This window comes from Camelus ferus, chromosome 2 (assembly GCF_009834535.1).
Source record: "Camelus ferus isolate YT-003-E chromosome 2, BCGSAC_Cfer_1.0, whole genome shotgun sequence".
Classification (NCBI taxonomy): domain Eukaryota; kingdom Metazoa; phylum Chordata; class Mammalia; order Artiodactyla; family Camelidae; genus Camelus; species Camelus ferus.
The window spans coordinates 111,772,349-111,793,666 of record NC_045697.1 but is presented as its reverse complement, the minus strand read 5'-3'; the positions used below and the strand labels follow the sequence as shown (position 1 = coordinate 111,793,666).

The 21,318-nt window shown below is 41.9% G+C and overlaps 2 protein-coding genes across 2 annotated transcripts; one reads left to right on the top strand and one right to left on the bottom strand.

The window, feature by feature from the left end:
* Nucleotides 1-4,754: 4,754 nt before the first annotated feature.
* Nucleotides 4,755-14,602, top strand: LOC102504102 (tripartite motif-containing protein 60-like). The gene is made up of 2 exons (XM_006186393.2): nt 4,755-4,774; nt 12,646-14,602. Exon 2 carries the CDS (start codon nt 12,925-12,927, stop codon nt 14,338-14,340), a length of 1,416 nt encoding a protein of 471 aa, XP_006186455.2. The 5' UTR covers nt 4,755-4,774; nt 12,646-12,924; the 3' UTR covers nt 14,341-14,602.
* A 3,694-nt stretch (nt 14,603-18,296) lies between these two features.
* LOC116659290 (tripartite motif-containing protein 60-like) lies at nt 18,297-20,145 on the bottom strand. Its single transcript, XM_032466736.1, has one exon. The coding sequence runs from the start codon at nt 19,680-19,682 to the stop codon at nt 18,297-18,299; it is 1,386 nt and encodes a 461-aa protein (XP_032322627.1). The 5' UTR covers nt 19,683-20,145.
* Between the last annotated feature and the right edge of the window lie 1,173 nt (nt 20,146-21,318).

Below are 21,318 nucleotides of genomic sequence, written 5' to 3'. Positions count from 1 at the left end.
ATTACACAACTAACTGTATTTTAAAAATCGAATATAAATATCATTAAATATCAGATCATGGATGCAGTTGTGATCTGTTTTAATACAGGCAGTTTATTTTTTATTCTTTCCCTAAATCCATTATGATTCTGGGTTTTTTGTTACTTTATTTACCAGGAAATAATTATTCATAAAAATGTAAAGCAACAGGCATCATGTATCCTGCTAACATGGAAAAGAAAAAAATAAATATTTTTGAAGACTATGTTATTAAAATGAAATATAATTAAAATGTAAATATACAGATCTAAAATAGAATGTTCTCTAAAATCACTTTATCACATATCATGTAAAAGTGGTGAAAATACTTTTAAAATCCCAACTTCTCAGAATTAGATTTTAAATAAAAGCATTGGGGAAGGAAAAAATTATGTAACAGTGATACAGACAAAGGATACAATACAAATACTGTCCTATCAACATTTCTTATTTAGGCAAGGGAACAAGGAACAAACGGTTTCCAAAAAGTGCAGTATATTAATATGCACGGATATTAAACAATTTGTAAGATATATCACTAAGTGAAAAGGCAAGTTGCAGAACACATTTAATTTGTTAGAAAAAAGATTCTGTGTTTATATATGCAAAAAAACAATTTTAGGATACTTAAGAGATTGAAAGTTACATAAACACACACACACAAAATGCTAGAGGAAAACTTGGAAACATAAGCAGTCTTTTTCTTATAATTGAAAAAGATGGATGTTCAGCAGAAAAGAAAACCATTTAAAGAATATCTAATTCTGAGTGCAAATGTTATGATTCTCGAGGTCTATAAATACAATGCTACAATCCAGAGATTTCTTATTTATATATTTGACCTGTGATCTGAGCAATCTGATTCACACACCCATTCCTAAAAGGTAGATGTTGGACAAAAGCATGAATGGACCATGTAGGTTTTTAAGAATTCTGTTCCCCAAAAATGAAAGTGATCACCATAAACTCATAATGAATTCTGAAAAAGTAATTGTGGCATAATGACTATGTTTCACTGGGCATTGTTATAAAGATTTTTCTGTTAAAATTCTTATCAATGAAATTTAATCAATTATTTAAGTGATATTCAACCTTTCTTGAGTTTCAGCCTGACCATGTATAAATATTCACACTTGTTGTAAGAATTAAATAAAATGCATTTTATGGGGCTTAGAGTTACTTATCTAGTGGGCTCTCAAGAACTCTAATCCTTCTTGTCTTCTGGTCTTCTCATCAAAAACTCATCCCTTACTAGGGAATCCCCACTTACGACAAACTAGCTCTAAGGTGACTTCTAGGTCTCAGAATTTTTACAAGTATTTGGGGTAATTTTGATAAAATTTAAAGGACTGGATTAGATGGTAACAGATACAGGCTTATAGGGGAATCCCAGTAATAAAATATGGGATTACATTCATTCATGTTTACCCCATACCAAGTTAAGCCCTTCAATAAACCACTAACCGTAAATATTTATCATCTCCCACACCACAGTGAGTCAAGATAGTGTAGCCAACTGAATTCAATCTATGCAGTCCAAGAGATCATCCAAAGTTGGCATCAGGTCTACCTCTGTATTTCCAATAACTTTTTCCCAAGTGTTATAAAAAAAGTGCACAATGTTAGAGTAGTGAGTTAAGTTTAATTTGGGGCAAAATCGGGATTATAGCCTGGTGGACAGCCCCTCAGATAGCTCTGAGGAATTGCTCTGAAGAGGTAAGTGGGGAGGTCAGTATATACGTGATTTTGGTGAAGGGGGGATACGTACAATGAAGCACACATTTTGGCAGAAGATTCCTGCTTATCACAAGGTTACTGCTAGTCGTGAGGAGCAGACGTCTCTATACGTGACTTACGTGCTTGTGCTTTTCTAAACATGAGAAGATGCAAGACATTGGGCTCATAAAATCTTCCAAAAATATCTAACCACCTGAAGGCCTGTTTTGCCAGTTTTTCTCAGAGCATAGAGTACCTCATTCCTGATCTCCACCCTAAACCCCTTTCAGGGCATGGTGAAGGTCAGTGACTGCAGTGGCTCATGACTTCAGTCGTACAGAACCAGGTGGCAGATGACAATTTCCAGTTGGCACGGCCCACACTTTGGGTTCTAGTAAACCATCTCCTTTTACCCAGCAATCCTGATCATTCTATCATTTGTCTTTCAAACATTGCAATAGTGTTATCAAACCCAAGTCCAAGTGCCTGATGCACAGTGAGGCCAAACAAACTGAAGTTCAGAGTTTGGAGCAGAGAAAGGTTTATTGCAAGGCCCTTGCAAGGAAAATGGGCAACTTCTCAAAAGACCCAAACTCCCCCTTGGTTTTTGGGGAAGTTTTTATAGGCAAAATTTGGGGTGAGGACTGCAGGATGCATGACTTTCTTCTGATTGGTTGATGGTGAGGTAACAGGGTGGTGTTCTAGAAATCTGGTGCTCAGCCCACAGTTACCATCCTCCACCTGGGTGGGGGCCTTAGTTCCGCAGAACTCAAAATATATTGGTATGTATATTCCTTGAAGAGGAACTAGGACTCTGTTATCGCTGCACTATTGTTTCTTTACTATTTTCCCTTTGTTTCTGCATTCCCTCACTTCCCTAATCAGTAGGAGCTTGAATCCACTCCTTGGAACTCAGGAAAGATCTATGAGGCTGAAACCATTTTCTACAGACAAGAAATAAGGTACCCAGAAAGGCTTTTGTACCTGGGAGGGCCCCACATGGTCCTGCTTGGTTTCAAACCCCCCTTTTCTTTGCTATGCCTCAATCCTGAAGGGAACATGTGTTGGACAAGAAAGAGAATAACATTTTGGATAGAGAAGTTAATCATAAACTCAGCAGAGGAACTTGGTTTCAGGGGGACTTAGTTTCAATAGTTTTTTATTGCTCTTGGACTAAGTGCAAAATTCAACATGGCCTAAAGTGCTCTGGCCTCCATTCCAACCTGCTTCTGCAGCCAGTCTCTTTTTTGCCCATGACTGACCTTTCCAGTAGGTTCCCTCTGCTTTAACAACAACGCTGCTCTCATTTTGTCCAATTCACCCTTTATCTTTCCCGAAACAGGGGCCTCACAGACAGATAGTTCCCTGTCCCCGTGGAGATGATTCCAGTGCCAGTTTCAACAGGGGGGCAATTTTCCCCACACTGTCAAGCAGTGCTCTTGACACCAACTGGATTTCCTACAATTCAACTCAATTCCGACATCGTCTACTGGAGACAGCATCAGATTCCACCGATTAAGGCCCAATCCGTTAAAACTGCCTCCTACCTCAGGCACTCATTCCAAATCCAGGTTGCTACCTTCGCTTCTGACCTATAAATGGCTATACATCAGAGGTTCCCACAACCCCCACCTTGGGTTCAATTAATTTGTTAAAGTAGATCACAGAATTTAGGAAACCACTTTACTCACTAGATTACCAGTTTATCACAAAGGACATTAAAGGATATGAATCAACAGCCAGGTGAATGCAAACACAGGGCCAGGCCCCAAACAAGGGAGTTTCTGTCCTTGTGGAGTTCGGGTCTGGCAGAGCAGTTCAAAACAAGTGTTATTCACAGTTCATTCCCCAGGCAACCAGCAGGCAGATGCCCACCCCCTTCAGGGAATTTCCAAAAGTCACTTTATTAACATAGACCCAGCAGTGGTGGGGAGGAGCTGCTTGTGAATAACAAGACACCCATGTCACCTCGGACTCTGAATCGTTCAGGAATTGAAGGCATGTGACCAAAAATTATAACAATAGATGCTCCAATTACTCAGGGAATTCCAAGGATCCTTGGAGCTATAACCCAGAAACCATGGATGAAGGTTAAATATATGTGAGAAATATTTATTTTAGTCATCTGAATGAGTAAATACACAGTTCTTATGAATCACAGTATCACGCCTATCAACGAAGCTGCAATAACACACAATGGCTCTCCCTAACTGAGTCCTATTCTTCCACTAAATATCAGATCACAGAACAATAGGCTACTCTGGGAATCCAGCACTACGATTTCAACAGAAAAGTGATATGCAAATTTTAATATTTCTCCTGCAAATAATAGCCTCTTTCAGTCCCACAGGCATGAAGTCACTAGAGCCAAGAAGCTTTTCAATTACAAGTGCTTCAGCCTTTAAGACTTTACCCTTAAGTTTGTCCATCTAATTCACATTCTTTCCTTAAATTCCACCTTAAATATTATTTCCTCAGGAGAGGCCTCAGGGAGCCCGGGTCCAGGTGGGACACACTGTATATAGGGCAGGGGCAGACCCACCCAGTCACCCAGCCTGAGGCAACGGATCCGGCAGGAGACTGTTCTTCACTTTCTGAAACAAAACCACCCCTCCCCTGCTGCGTCCTGCGACCGCAGGCCACCAGAAGCGGTTAGACGGGAGGTGGCGGTGACGCTTTTCACAACTACCCCAACCTTACTTTGACCCTCAGCTTGCTCATGGGACTCGAAGCAATAACAATGTGAAAAGTCCCCACAGGGAACTAGATGATCGGCAGAAGTCAACGTTGGCCCGACCACTTTGGAAATGTCCTCCACCGCATTCCCCAAGCTCAGGCGCTCCTCCTTGTGCTCCCGCCCCGTCACTGAGCATGCGCAGGCCCATCCCCGCCCACTTCTGGGGGAACCGCCAATCACCGCGCGCCCAGTGCGCGCCATTTCGCGAGACCGGCCGCTCGTGGCGCGAAGCCTGCGCCCTGGGCCCACGCCTGGAGGCTCCTCATATTCGCTGGCCTGAGAGGGTCGAGCCACGCGCTCCAGGTGAGCCGGGAGGGCGAGAGGAAGGGCCGAGGGGGGCTTCGCTGAGCGGGGCTTGCTGGGCGTCTCCCGGCGCCGGACCGCGGGGTCTCCTCAGACTGGGGGGGCGGGGGGGCGTGGCGGACGGCGCACAGTGACAGAGACTGACCTGGACGGAGGTTTGGGAGGTGGCAGGCCTCAGAGGCATTACTGTGGGGAATTAGGGGAGGCTCTCCACCCAGGCGGGTTGAGCCATCCGGTACTCCGCACTGTTGTGTCCAGGAGGTTGTCTTCTTTTCAGCAGGTGAGAGGGTGGAGGCTCTGGTATGTTAAACATCATCTAAAGTCACAGGTATTTATTGTGACAATAAATACTAGTGACTTTAGATGATGCTTCACATACCTGATATTTATGGAGCTCACACTCGCCAACACTTTTCAGCAGCTCCAAGAATAGAATAAGTAATCAGTTTTGAGGAGAAATAGGGAAGCATTCAGACCCTGAACCGTACATTCTAGTGTCATTAACCAAAGGTTGAGAAAAATGAATGGGAAATCCGAACTGTGACTTGTGGTGTGAGAGATGCGTGGGCCCGGGAAATGAGAGTAGGGGCCGGATGGCCGTGTACTCCGGATCTTGCTGTTCTTACAGTAAGGAGAAGGGCTTGCAGTGCTTGAAATGGGAGGTCGGAAGGTTATATTTGAGTTTAGAATGCTGTATTGTTGAGGGATTCATGACATGGAGTAGGAGATGGTAGTCAGAATAGTCGGCCTATGTTTGTAACTTGGACCGCGAAAGTGCCCCCCAACGCTGTTCTTTTCACTCCACGGCCTGAGTCTAGAAAGTGGGTTAGGGGAGGTAACTATAGGGGGAAGGGAGGACCCATTTGAAATCTGTACGGAAACACTAATTTAAATGAAATAACTCTTTTTAAAGCAATATAACTCTTCCTTCTGATTCCAAAATTTTCAATCCTGCTTTGAAATGTGCTACCTGTATTATAGTCTTGGCAACATTCTTAAAACTTTCTCTGTATATTTTACTCTGTTAAAGTGCCTTTGTAAAATCTGGAAGGAATTTTAAACAAGAATTAGGAACCCATGTGATGTGACACTGTTATTTATAAAAATTAGGTTGGAAGGTCAGAAGGTTAGAAGACACATTTTCATTACTTAATACATTCCTTTTTATAGTGGAGGGAAGGAAAAATATTTTCCCCTCTGGTAGGCTGTTTCCTGAGATACCTCTACCCCGTCCCATAATAAAAAAGGTTAACAGAAGAAAAAAAAAAACAAACCAGTTTTAATTATCTATGAACATAATGTACCTGCAGGAGCTCCACAAAGGAATGAGACTCAAAAGGCAGCCAAGCAATTGAGGCTTATATACCATACTGAGCTAAGTAGGGGGCGGGTATGGGGTTTCAAATAGGAGGAAGACAGTTCATTGGAAGAGGAAATAGTTGGTGAACATAATTTGCTCTGCCATGTAAATAAGGCAGGTGGAAAAGTGATCTTTGTAATAGATCTCTTCCACGTACAGACTCCCTTTTTAATGTAAATTTTCTTTACAGAAGGCTAACTTCTACTCTTTTCTGAGTGCTGCTGTGTCTGCAGTTTCTCAAAATCGTCCTTATGCCAATGAGCATACTTTGCAGTGACATTTTCTTCTGCTATTCAATTACAGTATATTAAAAAAGAATTTTAAAGGAATGATACCTTACAGCTTCTTCATAACTGGAATGTATGCACACTTTATTTGCCTAACTACTGCTATGAGCAGTTAACACCTTTTATCCTCACTAAAGAGCAAGCAGTACCAACATATGTAGTAGCTTTTAGACTGAAATAGTGCTATAGTATATACTTTAATATAATATTACATACTATAATAAAAATCTAGGCAGTTGTGCTTGATTTCTAAGAACTTTTTTGACTTTGAAATTTTATAAGCTCTAATAATACTTGTGTCTAGGGGTCCCCAAGACTGCACCTAGGTTCAGCCATTACTAGGAGGACTTATGGGGCTCAGCATGAAGTGTACTCAGAACTATGATTGATTGTAGTGAATGGATACATGCAAAATCAGCAAAGGGAAAAGATGCATGAGGTGAAGTCTGGAGGAAACCAAGGCTAACTTCCAGGAATCCTCTCCCAGTAGAGTCACACAAGACCCACTTAATACCTCCTGCAACAAGTTGTGGCAAAATGCACAAAATGTCTGCCAGGGAAGCTCTTTAGAGGCTTGTTGCCCAAGAATTTGGGGGGGAACAGGTTATGTAGTCAGCCTCTGCCTAGCATGTATCAAATTTCCAGATTCTCAGAAGAAATTCTGGTGGTTAGCATAAGCCACGTCATTGAAATCTACGCTTGAGCGCAGTAAAGCATTATCAGGGAATGGTGGGAATCCTTACAAAATCCAAGTTCCCAGACAGCCAAGGGCCAGCCTTTCAAGCAGGTCTTTTTTTTTTTTTTTTTTTTTTTGGTACAAGTACCACTTATTCAGCATCTGTTCTGGGTTAGGTACTGCATGCTGTTCCCACAGCACCATGGTGTATTCATCAACCCAGAAGTTCTCTGAACCCCAACATTTAGGGATTTTTTTTTTTAATGGAGGTTTCATTATGTAGACATGGTTTATTAAATCTTTGGCCATTGGTGATTACCTCAATCTCCAGTTCCTCTCCCCAGGAAGTCACAGGTTAGAAGTGTAACTCTCAACTCTAATCATACCTTGATCTTTCTGGCGACTTGCCTCCATTCTGAAGCTGTTTAGGAGTCCTTGGCCATCACTTAGCTTGCAGAACACACTCTTGTCACTAGGGAGATTTCAGGATGTTCAGAGCCCTGTGTTAGGAACCTGATAGGAAGACCAAATTCGTATTTATTAGGTACAGAAGTAACAAGAAGTAGAGGATGCTTAATGGTTTAGAATAATGGCAGTAGTTACACCAATTAATTATGACTTTGGATAAGCCTGTTCAAATTTTCAAATTTCACAGCTGCAATGAGGACTTGTCTCCCAACTGTCAAAGTTTGTGGTTTTACTCTACTAGGAAGCTGATAAGTTAGCCTGTTAATGTTTCATAGTTGGTGCCAGGTGACACAAACTCCTGGGTCAGACACAGAGGACTCTTAGTACCGGCAGAGCCAGCAACATGAGCATCACGTTTGCATCAGGTCCCCATACCTCCCAAGTCCCACAGAGGTGCTGGAGGGGCCACGTGGATGCCGTGTACACCGTGGGTTTGTAACACAGCCAAGTAACCCTGAGTTTGGGGGATCCACTTTTAGAGAAAACCTGTTTTTGGTTCCACAGGGAGACTTTACCTCCTGTTTCAAGGGTGCTTTCTTCAGACAACCCTGAGAAATGGCCTGGGTGAAGGGAAATCAGGGCCCTGCATTCCTGGCAAATGTAGAGGATGAATGCAGAGATGCTCAGGGCCTGTGATGAATTGCCTCTCCTGGCACTAATTTCACAAAGTTGTGTTTAAGTGAGAATCAGTGACTGTGTTGCCACACACCTACCACAGTGCCTGACACACAGCCAGCCTTACCAGAGAAGGTGACTTGAATTCCTTCCAAAAAGCCTCAACTCAACTCAGGGAAAAAGTGAGGAAAGGGAATAATTTTTGCACAGATGGGAGATTAACTGAGGGTCTAAGAAATACTGAGCCCTGCTAGATCAGAGGAAAAGGAAATAGGAGTTGTGGGTCAGTCCATTTGAAAACCCACCTCTACCAGCCCATTCCTACCATTCACACACCTGACACAAGCCCTGCTTTCCAAACAAACATGCATGGATAATAGTAGCCAAAATATCTGGCAAGTAAATCAGACTCAAGGTATGTATTGGCTGTGTTGGGGGTGGGGCGGGAAGGGTGTGGGTGGTGTGATTTACCTCTAGAATAGGGTTACCTGGGCTACCTGCATGTATATTCAGGAAGGCAGGCCACACTCAGTCCAACTGGCTTGTCTAAGTTCCTTCAGGACTCTTAAGCCTGATGTTCTCTTAAAGTGAGTTAGTTAAAATGGGTGAGGAGAAGATGTTAAATGCACGACAAGTATATATAACCAATTCTAAGATGCACTTTTTTTTCACATTTTACTAATTTTAAAATAAGATGTAGTTTAGAATTGGGAGTCAGAATGAGGTGATTTCCTCTTGGTCATAAAGACAAATCCAACATCAAATGTGAAATCAAGACAATTTTACTATGTTCAAGCCTCATTTTATGTGAAATGTGAGCAGCAGGAAAATTTAAAAGAATGGTGCCTGGTAGCGTGAGGGAGAAGGAAAAGAACAGTGTACTGAGTAGCCACTATTTGAGAAAATAACTCTGCCTGGAAATTGGGCATGATAGAATAGATAAATCAACTAGAAGTTTCTCTAACCTTTTTTTTTTAACATTTTTTTTATTGAGTTATAATCTTTTTTTTTAATTGAAATATAGTCAGTTACAATGTGTCAATTGTAACTGGTATACAGTATAACCTCCCAATCATGCATATATATTTGTTTTCATGTTCTTTTTCATTAAAGGTTATTACAAAATATTGAATATAGTTCCCTGTGCTATACAGAAGAAATTTTTTATCTGTTTATACATATAGTGCTTAACATTTGCAAATCTCAAACTCCCAGATTTATCCCATCCCACCCCCTTTCCCTGGTAACCACAAGACTATTTACTATGTCTGCAAATCTGTTTCTTTTATAGATGAGTTCATTAGTGTCCTCTTTTTTCTTTTAACTTTTTGGAAATTTTTCAAACCTACAGCGATGTTAAAAGAATAATGTAGTAAACCCTCTTATTCCCTTGCTTAGAGTGTCCAGTTTTTTAAGATTTGGGATGACCAGTATTCTTTCTACATATGAGTGCTAGTGTGTGTATGAGTGTAAAATAGACTCTTGAACAGTTTATATTACAGATATGTCAGTTTTCCCTTAAATATTTAAGCTAATATTTCTTGAGAATGTGGATAGTTTCCTTTTTCATTATAAAACTTTATTGTACCCAGTTTATATTGATATACCTTAATTATCTAATACAGGTTCATGTTTAAGTATTCTCAGTTATGTTCACAGTGATCTTTATAACTTTCTCTCTGTTCCCAGTTATAGTCAGATATCACACATTGCATTTGGTTGTCTCTTTAAACTCTCGTAATCTTGAACAGTCTTCCCACTTTTTTATTTTATATAACATTGACTTTTTTAATATTTGTGTTTTTTAGGGTTTATTCATTTATGTATGCATTATTGTTACTCAGTTTTTAATAAAAAGTCCTTGAGTATTTTCTACATGCCAATGAAAAAGGTAGACTAAGAATGTACTTATTCAATATTCATGGCCAAAAGAGAGAGTAACTAACAAGCAAATACATGAAGTAGACAATTTCAGATTATGATTGCATTCTATGGAAGAAAATAGAGATAGCAAGAGAGTGTAGGGAGAAGAAGGCAGTCAGATTGGGTGAGTAGAAACTGTTTCCCTGAGGAGACAGCATTTGAGAGAGAAGACCTGAAGAGAAAGACAGAGGTGTACAAAGGTTCCTGAAGAGAATGCTCCACTCCGTAGCAATGACCTCAGCATTGATGAAATAAAATTTATATTTTAAGGCAGGACAAGAAAATTTAAGCATGAAATTCTCTCTCTCTGTTTAGGCCACCTCTCTCCTTCCTCATAGTGCAGTATGTGCAGCATTACACATTAACCAGGGCTCCGCAAAGATGGGAGTGCCTGCTCCGACTTAAAGACCAAATTTTTACCTTTTTTCTGACCCTAGCAATATAACTTAAAAGAATAGCATTCTTTCCCAACTCTGTAGGAGGTCGTAATGACTTGCTGCTTCCTTTGTACACGCTTACTTGAACTATGCATCCTTGGTGAACTTTATGTAAAATGTCAGTATATCATTTTGCTGTATGATCCTTTGTCTTGAAAATGTATATAACTGGGCCTTCAACTTCTAGCAGGTGGAACAGTTCCCAGAGCTTTCTGAGAGTCTGTCTCCTGGGTTATAATCCTCAGTTTGGCTTGAATAAAATTCCCCCTCTTCTTAACTTGATCATGAATTGACTTTTCATCTACAGCATATTCAACCACAACAAGATAATTGTCGCTGCAGTGTACCGAGGTAGGAAGAATGATAGGACTCCAGCTCAAAGTGACTAGTAGGGGTCAGTATTTTATAGGGCTTTGTATACTGTGTTGAGAAGATGAGGATTCAGATACTGAAGGAATGTAAGCACTGGAGAGAGAGATTCTAAGTTGTCTATTCAATGGAAAAATGTGATTGCTGAGTGGTGAATGGATGCAAGGGAGCGAGAGTGGAAGCAGGCTGACCAGGTAGACGGTGGTACAAGAGCTGATGGCAGCTTGGTCTGGGTGGGGCCTCTATACTGTGTCCATGTATCTCACAAGGTAGCAGACTGCCCCCAAAATGTACAATCAATGAGTAGAAAAAGCAAGGGACATAGTAATGGATCATGTGTCCCAGGGAACTGTATAGAATGAACTGCACCACTTCCCTCTGGGTTAAACATTTGGATGAGCCTGCAGGTGATTTTCCTAAAGCCTTAATATTTTGAAATAATTATAGATTCACAGGAACTTCTCAAGATAGTACAGAGATAGTACACCCTGATACCCACTGTGCATGTTCTCATGTTTCTTAACAATATAATATCAAAACCAGAAATTTGATATTGGTAAAATGAATATGTATAGTTCTGTGACACTTAGCACATACAGATGCATATAGCTGCCAGCAAAGTCAAGTTACAGAACTTTCTATCTCTTTGAAGTCTTTTGTACTACCCTCCTGTAGTCACACCCATGTCACTCCCACTTCAGACCAAAACCATGCCACCCACTTTAAAAAAAAAAGTTTGGAGGTGGGGGTAATTAGGTTTCTTTATGTATTTTTTAATTAATTTTTTATTTTATTTTTTAGTGGAGGTCCTGGGGATTGAACCCAGGACTTAGTGCATGCTAAGCACACTCTACTGTGTGTGCTATACCTTCCCCCCTTTGTAAAAATTTTAAAATTCTTTATTTTGGGGGAGGATGGTAACTAGGTTTAGTTATTTATTTTTTCAGAAGGAGTACTGGGGATTGAACCCAGGACCTTGTACTTGCTAAGCATGTACTCTACCACTTGAGCTATACCTCCCCACCCCCCCATCCACTTTTTTTAAAGTAATATTTCAGAGTAACATTCAGAGATCATGACCCGTCATCCATAAGTGTTTCAGGAGGTATTTCCTAAGAGTAGGATAATTTCTTAATGTAGCTAAAGTGTAATGATTGAATTCAGGAAGCTTAACTTTGATAATATTGTTATCTAATAAATAGTACATATCCAAAATTTTCCCATTGTACCATACTATTGACTTTATGGCAGTTTTTCTGCCTATCTCGAATCAAAGCTTAAGATCATAAATTTCTCCTAGTTGTTTAGTCTATTTAATGTAGAATATTTCCCCTATGTTTTTCAGTCCATTGTTGTTTATGCAGATTTTTAAGACTATTGTCTTATTGAATGTTGCAGTGGTTTGGATTTTAGTGATTACTCCCCTGTGATTAGATTTTTTGGCAGTGGTGGGCTGGCAGAAATGTTCCATAATTGATTTTCTTCCCATTGCAGGCCATCAGTTTGTCCCTTCATTGATGAGGTATTCTCTAGATCTCTATATTGTAAAGGCACTTACTTTGTCTCTCTGTAAAGGAACTGTAATTCTTGGGGTGATATTTTGAGATGTATGAATATATTATAACCCAGGAAATTTTACCTTAGGGTTTCGGCAGTCAGTTGATTTTTATCTGAATTAGGATATTGCAATTGCAAGCCTGGGAAATGTAGAAATTAAAAACTTTTTTCTTCCTTAGAAATGACTGCTTGCTTGAACCTGTGGCTACTTTCTTCAAGAAGCAAGTCTTTCATGTTAAATGTAGATCGGCTAATTTGTGATAGAGCTATAAGCAGTGAACCTACTTGCCCTTCACGTTGAGGGGGCTAGACAAGACTTCAGTGGCTGCTCGGCAGGCTGGTCCAGTGACACCCAGAGCTGGTCAGTCTGCGATCTCTGAGCGAGGATAGCTACTCCTCCTCTGGGCTTGAGCTTGAGGCCATCCTTGCCAAAGGGAGCATTGTTGTGGTAAGACTCCATGGAGTTTGTGACAGCGCTGGTACAGCTCCAGGAGGAGTCTAGCTGCCCGATCTGCCTGGACTACTTGAAAGACCCGGTAACGATCAACTGTGGGCACAACTTCTGTCGCTCATGCATCAGCAGGACTTGGAAGGGCCTGGGTGCTCCCGCCCACTGTCCTGTCTGCCGTGTTTGCTTTCAAGACAGGAATATCAGGAGCAACTCCCAGCTCAGCCATTTGACTGAAATTGCTAAGCTGCTGCAGATCAGAAGGAGCAAGAGGAAGAGGCAGGAAGAGAGTTCCATGTGTGAGACGCACAACCAGCTTCTGACCCTTTTTTGTGGGAAGGACCTAGAGGTTTTATGTACACAGTGCAGTTTCTCCATTCAGCACCAGAAACACTGCATTTGCCCCATTAAGAAAGCTGCCTCTCATTACAGGAAAATTCTGGAATGTACCATTAAGCCCTTGAAGGATAATATGGAACAAGTTGAAAAAGTGCTAACTCTGCAAGCCAGCAAATCAGTTGAACTGAGAAAGCAGGTGAAATATAGGAGAGAAGAAATACATTCTGAATTTGAGCAACTTAGACTGTTTCTACAAAATCAGCAAGAGGATATTCTTCGGCAGATGGAAGATGAAGAGATGGAGATTTTAGCAAAACTAAATGAAAACTTTGTAACATTTACAGATCATGTTTCCTCATTGAAACATCTGCTGAGGGAGGTAGAGGGTAAGTGTGTGCAGTCAGACCTGGAAGTACTGAGGCAGGTTAAGAGTATCCACCACAGGTATCAAAACCTAACCCCTCCTGAACGCTTTTCATTCCAACTAAAGAAATATGGGTTTAACCTTCCTCCACAGTATTCTGACTTTGACAGAATTATCAAGCCATTTCAAGTAGATGTGATTCTAGACCTTGAAACAGCACATCCGCAGCTTATTGTCTCTGAGGATAGAAAAATTGTGCGATATGAGAAGAGAAAACAAAGCCTTTGTTATAACCCAAGGAGATTTTATCTCTGCCCTGCTGTCCTGGGTTGTAACAGATTCCATTCTGGTAGGCATTACTGGGAGGTAGAAGTGGGAAACAAGCCTAAATGGACATTGGGGGTGTGTCAAGACTGGTTTCCTAGGAACTGGCGGAGTCAGCCAGTGGTTGAGGGTGGATTCTGGGCAGTTGGGCGGTATGCTGAGAGTATTTATGTTGTGTCGGGTCCTAAGAGAAACCGTCTCCTGCCCATGGTAGGACCCAGTAAGATTGGCATTTTTCTGGACTATGACTTGGGTGAGGTTTCCTTTTACAATCTGAGTGACAGATCTCTTCTCTATAGTTTTAGTGATTCATTTACAGAAGCCATTTGCCCCTACTTCTATACTGGAATCGATTCGGAACCTCTTAAAATATCTTCAGTAACAGCTGATGAAAGTTGAAGTACCTGGGAAACAGTACAGCATCAGTGTTTAGCGGCAACTTAGGAAATTTAGCTTCAGTAATCCTGGGACTGTTTTTAAGGATTGCTGCTGAAAACCAGAATAGATTTGTAGTCTGCATTTTCAGTAACAATAAAAACATGGTAGTAATGCCAATTTCATAGGTATTATAGGTATCAGTTTTCAAGTTCTGTTTATTTCTAAGATGAAGTAGTTGAGAATTATATTACTTGACACATCCAATAAATGATTTGCTGTTGAAATTGCCCGTAAATTGTTTTTTAGTTACAGTTATTTCTTTACAGTGATATAAATCTTGTCAACAGTCCTCCTTACCACATACCTACCTTTCTTTTTAGTGGATTTTTCTGTTTACCTCCGTATATCTTATATACCTTAATATCATGTTCTGTTCTTTATGTGTCTGTTACCAGTTGACACAACTGACTGATACTTATGAATAATGAGGATTTTTGCCTATTAAAAACCCTTTCCCTATACACATTTATGCAAATCATAGGTAATCTTAAGGTTTTTTTCCCTTGTGAACATGGTTCTGAATCTCATGTTGCAATCTGGACAAGCTATATATATATATAGTTATCATCCCACCCCACTATCCTGGGACTTGTCCTCCAATCTTGGATTCCTTATTGGTTTAATCCTGTATCTTCCTGCTTGTTTCTCTTCATTTTGGAGTGTTGTGATGAAAATGTTTCCATATAATTCATTATCGTTGTTTTTGAGAAGTGTGATACCAGTCTGATCCTTGATACTTTGGATACTGATTTTTTTTATAGTGTTTAAATATTTTTATTCCTAAAAGTTTGAGTTTTGTTTGTTCATTTATCTTGCTGAATTCTGAGATACTCCATTTGTCAGGATTCTCCAGAGAAACAAGCAATAGGACGTATACTGTTAACCAGAGAAGACTCTAGGCTGCAGCTGAAATCCGAAAGTCATCCTTTGGCTGAACTCCCTCTTGTTCGTTGTAGGTCAGTCTTCTGTTCTATTCAGATTGGGTGAGGCTCCCCCACACTTTGGATGGCAGTCTGCTTAAAGTCCACCAATTTAAATGTTAACCTCATCCAAATGCAGTCTCAGAGAAACAGCTAGAATACTATTTGACAACATGTATGGGCACCAAGGCCCAGCAACACTGACATATAAAACTAAGCAGATACCTTCAATCCAGAATTGTACTAGCTGAGCAAAAGAAAAGATTCCTGTCCTGGAGCAGTGTACTTCTAGAATGGAGAAAAAAGACAATCAAATAATAAATGATTGCTACAGTTCTTTCAGGCTGAGAAAGTGCTGTAGGAACAGGGAGAAGCTGATCAGTGTCAACAGCACGAGAGTACTGTGTGTGGGAAAGGGTCAGCCGTGAAGACTGGCGGTCAGGGTAGGCGTCTTAGAGAATAAAGAATGCAAAACTGGATGAGGGAATAGCATTGGTGGAGCACTGCAGAATGAATGGCTAGAGCAAATGTTATGGGGATGGGATTGGCAAGCCCGGGACAGCAAGGAGGCCAACACATAGAGGAAGTCAGTGAAGTGGAAAAAGTTAACAGTGAGATCAGAGAGGTGAGTTAGAGGGAGAGCCAACCTTTTTTTTTTTTTTTTTTTTGGTAGGGTCACAAGGCCATGATAGGCATTGTTGTAGTCTATGAAATGGTCCTTAGAGACTTTTGAGGGAGAGAGTAACTTAATATTCTTTAAGAATTTTTTATATAGTATATATGATCTCTTGGCAGTTACTCAGTGCTGCCACTGTAGCATGAAAGCAGCCATAGATAATACAGCAAATAATGGCCTGCCGTGTTCCAATTCAGCCCTTTTTACCAAAGCACGTACTGGGCTGGATTCAGTCTGCAGGCAGTAGTTTGCCAATATCCTACTCACGGGGCAATCTGCCAGTATGAGCATTGGAAATGCAGCGTGTACCATTGACTCAGCAATCCAAAACACCAATCCGACAGGTATCTCCTGAAATCTTTTGTTTGTTTGTTTTTGAGAAGGAAATGGACATTAAATTATATGGATTACTTGCTATGCCAATAATGACTAACAGGCTTCATCTCAGGACAGTGCTGATTGATTTGTAGCAGCGAGGCCTAGAATGCTGTGTTAAGGATTCTGAGATTTTAAGGAATTTTTCATAAAGTGGTGTCCCATACATGTGAAAGATAGATACCCAAGGTTATTTGTTGTCCTACTGATTTTGAGAAAATACTGTCACAAGTGAAGTTTATCATTGGAGGATTGCTTAAGTGAATTATAGTGCATCCAAATTGGACTGATGATGCTTTAAGTAGAATGACCATTTATATGTATTGAAATATCAATTTCCAAAATAATGTAAAGGTGTAAACAAAATAAAAATGAAAAACAATCATAATGGTGTGTAATATACCACCATTTGAATGTGTGGATGTGTTTGTGTTAGTACATATGTGTTTAAAATATGTGTGGTATACATGAAGATCTAGGAAATGTTTATCTGTGAAAAGTAAAAATATGTGACTGGGAGATCCAGCATAGTGGGAGACCATTATGACCTTATATACTGTAATTTTTATATTTGTACTATAATCAGGTAACTTTTAAAAATAATCAATATTAATCAGTATTTTTAAAAGTATACCACACTGTATATACCACATTTACCTATTAATAGATATACCTATTATCTAGAGCTACAAGAAAAAAAAAAAGGAAAGGAAACTTATTTGCTGACCCTTGCAAAAAATGATCATTGGGTTAAAAACAGGAAATATGACAAAATTACAACAAGCAAACCTAAATTTCAGATTTCCCTTGAAAGTGTGGGTGTAAAGTAATAATAATTTCACAGATAAACCTGATAGGTGATAAATTAATAGTCAATTTATGCTTTATTTTTAATATGTTTGTGTCTGTGGCAATCACGTTATTTAATCGTACAGAGATATTATTTGGCAAAAGATTTAGGTCCTGTTACTGGAGATTTTGCAGGACCTGACTTCAAATCCAAATTTGTCTGTATAAACTAGTGCCATGGCCTCAAAACCCATGTGTAGATCACAAATTTCCTTCAGTTGTTCCTATCAGAGAGTCATCCTTTACTCTGTTGTGAAGGTCCTTAACTTTGTTAGGAAGGACATTTTAATGAACCCATTTGCACCTGCCATTTACTTACAATAGCTAAAACCATGCATTTCAGAGAGCTTTTTCATAGTTGTCCATGTCGATCTACATGTATTATTTTTCAACATTCACTGACATTCACTGCAATGTAAGACAAATTAGATGTCTTGTGGTAGAAATTTTCAGAAGAACCGGTTGTGAAACATTATTTTTGTAACTAAAAATTTCAAGGAATTTGTAACAGAATCCCACCCACACCTTTCTGTGGAGAAATGGGAATCACAAATACAGTTTTAAAAAACAAAGGCTAAAACTACCTGTCTTCTGATACTTGAAAAACAAAGATGAATGTAGCATGCCCCCTGGGATCCGAATATCTGAAAAACTGGAATCAAACGATATTCTAAGGAGTGCTCTGGTCAACCCACTGAGGCAAAACCCCAGCCACTCAAAATTTACCTGTGTCAAGACTGCCACAACATACCGTTTATTACCACTCACTGAGGCCTTGTGTGAAATCAGGGCGGCCACTGGTCCAGAAGTGTCTTCAGAGAAAAGAGAAAAGCCACTAGTCTGAGGGGTTTGTTGCTGGGGAAATCTCCTCTGTAGCCAGGACCGTCCTGGGTGAGAACCGCCTTGCTTAGCCCAGTGAAGGAGCCTCCAGGCTGTCCTGACAGCTTGCCCAGATGTGGGGCACAGGGGAGGCCCGAGGGTGAGGGTGAAAAGACATCAGCAGTCAGACATCAAAGATGGACTCAGACTCTTTATTGCAAGGACTTACCAAGAACATAGCAAGAACGTGGATCATACAGAAAGTCTTCCAAGGTGGCTCAGCACTCATCTTCAACTATACTTATTGTAAGTGATTTAGAAGAAGGTCTAATAGAGAAATAGGGCATAAGTTTTTCTGTAAAAATGTCACTGAATATATACAAAGGAGACCTATCATTCAAATTGTAAAAAGAAACTTCTCCCAAATCATAGTCCAGAAAAATGCCAATCCGACAGGCATTTCCTGAAACCCGTGTGTCACGGGTGGTTCCCCAGAGCTGAATTTGCCAGCAGCCATTGCTTGGGGAAGGTGACACAAGAGAATTTCTAGGGAAAGATTCTTTACACACCCCTAAGGACCATTCCCCACTGCCTCTGCCTTCTACCTGCCAAAAATGCCTGCCAGCATCAAAACCCTCTGAACTCAGGACAGCGGGGTAAGAAGTAAACACTTGGGGAGGATGAACACAGTTTGGTTCCATCCATCGAAAAGTTGCAGTTTTCCGATCTTGTGAAATTTGGAGGCTGTGGTGAGCAGTTTCAGGCTCCAGTGTCAAATGGACCTGAAAGGTTCTGATCATTTTGTGCAAGCCAAAATACTGTGGGGGGAGAGTGAAAACCTCCTTCTTCACTTCAGACCAAAAGGCTGCTGGGCTCTCTAAATTTTCATAGCTTCTGTGGATTCTTTCAATGCCTGTGAGTAAATCCAGGTCAGTCTGGGAACACTTGTTGGTTATTTCATAAAGCAGACTTTTCAACGTGGATCCGTGGTCTGATATTTGGATTTTTTTCCCAGTTATTTTGTCTACAACACTCTTTTCTTCATTTAGCAGCTTAACATGAATTTCGTCATGCTCTGTTCCCAAGAAACGCTTAAAGTGTTCAACTTCAGAGTGCAGTTTGCTCCTTTGATTCTCCATGTTGGACACCAACTCAAATGACTTGGAGACTTGCATTTCTAAGCCCTTTTCAGCAGCTTCCAGCTGCTCTGTCAGGGGCTCCAGGTAGCCCTTGAGCCTCCTCCTGTGACACACTGCAGCTTGCTCCACGGGCACCAGGGGGTGGTGGCGGTGCTCAGAGGAGAGCCTGCACTGGGGACACAGCAGCTCCAGGTCCTCCTCACAGAACAGGCTCAGGGCCTGACTGTGCTTCTCACACAGGGGGGCCTCCCCCTGCCGGCCCCTCTTGGCCCTCGTGCTGGGAAGCTGCCTCACAGCGTCAGCCAGGTGGCTTAACTGGCTGTTCCTCCTGCAGCTGCGCTCAGGGCAGGGCTGCAGGCAGAGCGGGCAGGGGAAGAGGTCCCGGAGCCCCTCCCAGCGCTGCTGGAGGCAGGCGTGACAGAAGTTGTGCCCACAGCCCGTGGTCACCGGGTCCGTCAGGCAGTCCAGGCAGATGGGGCAGCTGGCCTCCGCGTGCAGCTGTGCCAGGGAGGCCGCCAGGGCCATCGTGCCGGGAGGGGTCCTGTCAGGGGAGACGCCCTCAGAAAAGCCCGGCTCTCCAGGGGCTGGGACAGGGACAAGCTTCCGACCCGTCACCTTCTCTCTGGCCTTCACGCCCGCCCTTGGGTCTCCCAGGACCCAGGGAGCTGTGTGCAGTGGGGCCGAGTCCTGCCCCTTCCTTCACCTCCACAGCCGCAGCCGCAGGGCCCGGAGCCCCAGGAGCCTCCGCTGCCTTGGGCACCTTGGTCCCTTTCACTCGGTGGCCGGAAATCGAGGCCTGAGAGGTCGTCCTCTCCTTCAGGGACAGCCCAGCTCCAGGTGGCCGTGAGGATCCCCAGCGTGGGCCAGTCAGCACATCCAGACGTGGGCCAGTCTCCGCACAGCTCAGCAGCTCCTTCCAGAAAATGCTAACACGGGGGAAAGAACACGCATTAAAGGGATAAACAGCATGTACATAATCGACAGTGTTTTACCAGTTTTTTTTTTTTTTTTCCTGGATTCAAATACATACATTTCCAAACAAAAAGCAACTGTAGTCAGTTAGGACAGCAGAGCCTGGTAATGGTTAATTAATGTGATTTTGTTAATGAAAAGAGACTCAACAGGAAAGCTACACAGTACACTGTTTACATATAAAACCCTGTGATACCAGGACCGGCTTCACAGTGAGGAGGAGCAGGGAAGGGTGGGGGAGACTCACTGGATGTGAACATGGGACATGTTGGCTGAACCGTGTGTCCTCCCCTCCCCCCATGCACAGTTCCTATATTGAATCTGTAAATCTCAGCACATCGGAATGGGACTCTGTGGTGAGAAGGGCTGTAAAATGTTGATTAAGTTAAAATGAGGCTGCTGGGGAGAGGCCCTAGTTCAACACTGACTGGTCACCTTGGAAGAGACGTCCAGGACAGGCACCCACGGAGGAAAGGAGGTCCCAGGCAGGAAGCAGCCCCCTGGGAGCCCCCGAGCCAGGGCTCAGGGGTAAGTGAACCTCCTGGCCCTTTGATCAGCAGCTTCCAGCCTCCAGAATTGTGACAGAATCAGTGTCTATTGTTGAAGTCACCCCAGCTATGTGCGGTGTTCTGCATGGCATCCCTTGGAAAGGAATACATTGCTCTACTCTGTATCTGTTATTTTACAGGCTGAACATATTCTGTGTGGATACAGTTTCACAAGGGTCACCAGCCACTGTTCCCAGTGGGCTCCTGCCCCAGGCAACAGGCCAGCTCCTCTCCCTTCTGTGAGCCACACTCTCCCTCTAATCCAAGGGTCCAGATCCTTTCTGTCTCTGTCTCTTAGGGAAACGCTGGGATTACAGCAAACCCAAAGCCGGACCTACCATTACAAGTAACTGACCTGAGTTGGCTGCCATTTCAAATACTTGATAACAATACTTTCTTTCTGAGACAGGAAGAGAAGAGCACAGTCATTTTGGATAAGGACCCCAGAAGCAATTTGAGCAAAGCATGCCTTTAGGCTCAAGAACAAAGGCCCTGGGGGCCTGAGTCCTAGAAGCAAAGAAACAAAAAAGAAACAGGCTTAAAGAATAACTTTATCTCTGTGACACTAACAAGTGCACATAATTGCCACAAGACAAGAAGTTCAACTATCAATTTCCTGTTCCTTTTGTCCCTGTGTTTTC